Below are 4,512 nucleotides of genomic sequence, written 5' to 3' on the forward strand. Positions count from 1 at the left end.
AGAGGGTGAGGGGGGGGGGGGGCGGAAAGAGATGGGGGAGACATCGATTTGGTTGCCGCCTGCACGCACCCAGGCGGGAAATCAAACCCGCAACTAAGGTACATGCCCTTGACAGGAATCGAACCTGGTACCTTTCAGTCTGCAGGCCGACGCTCTATCCACTGAGCCAAACCCGTTAGGGCAAGATTTCATTAGTTTTAAATGTATCAATTTAGTGTTCTATTAGACACACAGAAATGTATTAAAAGAATATCTTCAATTTGTAACAATGAAAATATATCCTGCATATCAGATATTTACATTACAATTCATAACAGTAGCAAAATAAGTTATGAAGTAGCAATGAAAATAATTTTATGGTTGGGGTCACCACAACATGAGGAACTGTATTAAAGGGTCGCGGCATTAGGAAGGTTGAGAACCACTGCTCTAACCAGTGAGCAATCAGTTAGGGTGCTACATAAATATTTTGATGTATAGTATATAGATAAAACATTTCAAAAGATTTGTGAAGCAAACTAGTAGCAATGATATATTCTGAGCACTCAGTTCTTTCAAGTATAGAGAACTAATAAATAATGAGAAATGAGGTATGTTAACAGGTCTTTTACTTCTGTTTTGTTCAGTTTTTAAAGATGGAAAACCTGGATCCACTACTATGCCACTTATTCACAAGCTATGAGATGGCTGGTCTTGTTTAAGGAAAAAAAAGAGAATCAACAAAATAATATACAAATAAATCTTTGCTACCACCTCAAGTATTCAATAAATTCGAATATTCATAGTATACATAAATAAAAATCCATTATATGTATGTAAAGATTTAGATATTTAATAACAAATGTCATAACCACCAGAATTGAGATTGATTGTGGTAAAGGTTTAACGAAAAAGACCCAAGGTGGTCCCTGAAGGACTTGCTGAAATGGAAAGCTATACACAGTTCCAAAGTTGAACCTCTATACATGCTTATTTTGTTTGTCTTCAGAGAAAAGAGGGAGAGAACAACTTAAAAGAAAAAATCTTACTTGATTCTAGTGGTAAACAAGGTTTGATAGATGGGAGTGGGGGCAATATTACAGACTGCCTTGAACAAATGGCTGAGTTTAAACCAATGGAGAGTTAGTCATAAGTAGCCAGCATCAGTTTCAGCAGTTCCCATAATGAAATGGAAAAGGAGGGCTAGATACAAGGAACCTGTTCTATTTACTACACCCCACACACACTATTCTAGGTGCAGGGAAGACCAAAAGTTATATGGCAACACCAGTGTCCTCTCAAGAAGATCAGTTTAATTTGAGTAATGGGCACATAAATAATTTGCACTGTTCAACTACTGAGGTTATGAGGTAGAAGGGTTTCCGATCTTTATAACGTCAGGTAGGTATTACTTGCCCTTGAAATTCATGTTAGGCTTCCGATCTTTGATTTTGTAAGAGATAAAAGAGACATACACATTAGATAAAAATAAGTACTCCTCAGTGTTCATTCATTTGAGCTCACAAGTTTATAAGGGAACCATTGTTACTCACCATTACAATACTCATTCTGTATAAGCATATGATCATCTTCTGCCCATGCAGAGAAATATCGAACTACATGAGAATGTTGTCCAAGTACTGCATGAGCATATACTTCTCTCAAAGCGTTCTGCCTAGGAGAAATCAGAGATTAAGAGAATAAACCATTTTCATTCAAGTATAAACTGAATTTATCTGAAACTTCATAAAACAAACTCGACTTCTGTATCTATCATTATGCTGAAAAACTTGAGAGTTAAGACTGTGCAGATTTTCCAAAGGCTTCCATTAAAAAATGGCAGTTAGAAAGTAAGAACCTTACTGGACCTAGAAATCAGGAAAGATGAAACTCCCATGTGAATTAATGGATGCTACTAGAAATAAGAAATTTAAGTTAGGTCCGACTACTCTTATTATTTTACCAAGTCCAATAAGAACTAATGGTACAAAATGAAAAGGATCTGAGTATATCATAACTTCTCAAAAGTTAGAGAATTAACACCACAGGGAACAAAAGACCAAAGACATAATTTTTAATACATACTCATCAACAGAGCCGGCCAATGGCTTTTTTGATCGCTTAATGGCATAAATGCACCCATCCAGCCTCTTCACACATTTAAACACAGAACCAAATTCTCCAGAGCCAATTTTCTCTAGCTCATGAAATTCTGTTGTATACCGTGACTTCATATTGCTTTCAGTAATTGTAATTCTCTGTAATAAAAGGTGTATACATATGTATAATACAAAGATATAAAAATGATTCTTTTGCTGTGGAGATAGCATAATGTGAAATTTTAAAATTATATCATAATTTGTTAAGAAATAGAAAATCACATTTCAGAAACAAAAAAATTAGAAGCTATTTACTTTAGCAGGTCTTGTTTCATCTTCAAACTCATAATCACTGGCTTCCATGTCTTCACCACAGGAACTGAAAAATATATATTTTTTCATCAACATATCTGAAAGACACATCAGCTAGAGATCCAAAACTTTATCTGATAGGTAGGTGCATGGTAAAATTTTAATGAGTAAAAACAGAAAAGCGCCGAAACCGGTTTGGCTCAGTGGATAGAGCGTCGGCCTGCGGACTGAAAGGTCCCAGGTTCGATTCCGGTAAGGGCATGTACCTTGGTTGCAGGCACATCCCCAGTAGGAGATGTGTAGGAGGCAGCTGATTGATGTTTCTCTCTCACTGATGTTTCTAACTCTCTATCTCTCTCCCTTCCTCTCTGTAAAAAATCAATAAAATATATTTAAAAAAAAAAACAAAAACAGAAAAGCATTTAATTTTGTAAACACAAGATAAAAGTCAGCTGATGAAAATGTGATCGCTGCTGAGATATGTTCATTCAGAACATCAAAATTAAAGCCTTTCTAAATCAACTCTCTCTGCCTGCCTCATTTTGACACCAGTGGATTTCCTACAAGTTATCTAGACTTTTTATTCCTTCATTTCTCCTTTTCCACAGCTGATTACTTCCCACCTATCTCTGCTCAGAATTAGGTGTTAGGAATAGAAAAAAATTTCAGAGCATAAACTTCCATGTCATTTAGTTAAAAATTAAATTTAATAAGTATACCAAACCAATCTTGGGTGGTTGGAGAACCAAACTATTGAATAATAACTTACTCATTCCAGTATGTTCTCTTTCTTCTACGACACTGTCCTGAGGAATGAAGTAACAAAGAATCTGGAGTAAAAGGATTAATATTCACTTGAGGAGTCTGCCGAATGTCAAATTCTCTTTTTCCTGATTTTTCTGTATCCATGAACAGAGAACCACTTCTGATTTTAACAGAGCTGGAATCGATTCCTCGAGCTTTGGAGAGCAAACTCTAAGAGAGGAAAAATAAAGTTTTTAGGATCCAAGTCCTATAGGTCAAAGTGACACACAAGCCTTTATTTCAGGCAAAATAAAGTGGTTAACTTCCGAGTCCTTAGAAGGATACTAACCACCTTTTCTAAACGATAGCCAAGAAAATAGGTCTAGGTCCCCTAAAGTGTATGAATGCATTATTAAAATTAAGTTCACTATAGAGGCCAACAGTTAGACCCTTTCGAAGAACAGAGCCCTAAAAATAGAAAGCGGCGGGGAGCTAGCTCCTCTCCCCTCTCGCACCCTCCACCTAAATGGGGCTTGGAAAGCCACCTCCGCCGACTCCTCCCCTCGCTTCCAGGCGGATCTCGCCTCGCAAAGCTCAAAAGCACACACCTTCCAGGGGGACCGAAACTTACTCCAGAACCTACCTCTCCCATATTACTCTGACAGATCCAATACTTGCCTTAATTTCGGGAAGTGTCCGTTTTAAAGTCTGCTGCTACTTCTAAAGGTCTAGAAGTGGTAATCGGCACATTTCCTGAGCACTTAAACAAGGGTTGAACGCCTACTTCACGTTCATCACCAACCACATGAACGCCTAAGGGTCCAATGCTGGCTTTTAACAGCTGCGTATTCCTAATCATCGCATTTAGGGTGACCCAAGTTGGCCACAACAAACCCAACGGCGTAAACACACGCTTCCTCCACCTAAGTCCAGAAAGAGGCTCCCAGGCTACCCGGCCCGCAAGGCCAGCCTGTTCGTCCCGCTCCACGCGCAGTCTCTCTCCCTCACACTTTCCCCCGTTAAGGCGCCAGGACGCCAAACGATAACCACACGACCATCATTTTAACCGAACCCTGGCGTGCGTCGCCCAAATTACAGGACCGATCACGGAGCTTTTTAAAAGGCACCAGATGGCAGCGGCGGCCGGGAGTGTCAGGTGGTGGGGCCAGCATCCTTCCAAACCACTTTATCGGCGCCGCACCCCCCGGCGGACACGCTCGGGGCAGCCCCCATCCGGCGGGCGATTAATCGTGAGCCACCTGGACGGCACCGATCGGCCCCTTTGAAAAGATGAAGTTCCAGACGAGGCCCACTGTTCAGTTATATAATCTTAACGGACTTTTTTTGGGCAGGGCCCCCAAAAAAAAAAAAGAAAGAA

General features: G+C 39.7%; 1 protein-coding gene across 6 annotated transcripts in view; it reads right to left on the bottom strand.

The window, feature by feature from the left end:
• The window catches only part of WEE1 (WEE1 G2 checkpoint kinase), a 19,965-nt gene extending 15,479 nt beyond the window's left edge, over nucleotides 1-4,486 (bottom strand). For 4 of the 6 annotated variants that reach the window (XR_001513816.1, XM_015563719.1, XM_015563720.1 and 1 more), the window contains exons 1-5: nucleotides 3,813-4,486; nucleotides 3,160-3,365; nucleotides 2,394-2,457; nucleotides 2,065-2,237; nucleotides 1,533-1,654 (exon numbers count right to left, since the gene is read on the bottom strand). Coding sequence is in view for 5 of the 6 variants with exons in the window: in XM_015563719.1 (XP_015419205.1) it covers nucleotides 1,533-1,654; nucleotides 2,065-2,237; nucleotides 2,394-2,457; nucleotides 3,160-3,299 (499 nt within the window). In the remaining variant the exon portion in view is untranslated. The remainder of the gene's footprint in view (nucleotides 1-1,532; nucleotides 1,655-2,064; nucleotides 2,238-2,393; nucleotides 2,458-3,159; nucleotides 3,366-3,812) is intronic. The other 2 variants (XM_015563722.1, XM_006763476.2) reach the window with 2 other exon arrangements.
• Nucleotides 4,487-4,512: the final 26 nt, after the last annotated feature.

The sequence above is a fragment of the Myotis davidii genome, unplaced genomic scaffold (genome assembly GCF_000327345.1).
Source record: "Myotis davidii unplaced genomic scaffold, ASM32734v1 scaffold118, whole genome shotgun sequence".
Lineage (NCBI taxonomy): Eukaryota > Metazoa > Chordata > Mammalia > Chiroptera > Vespertilionidae > Myotis > Myotis davidii.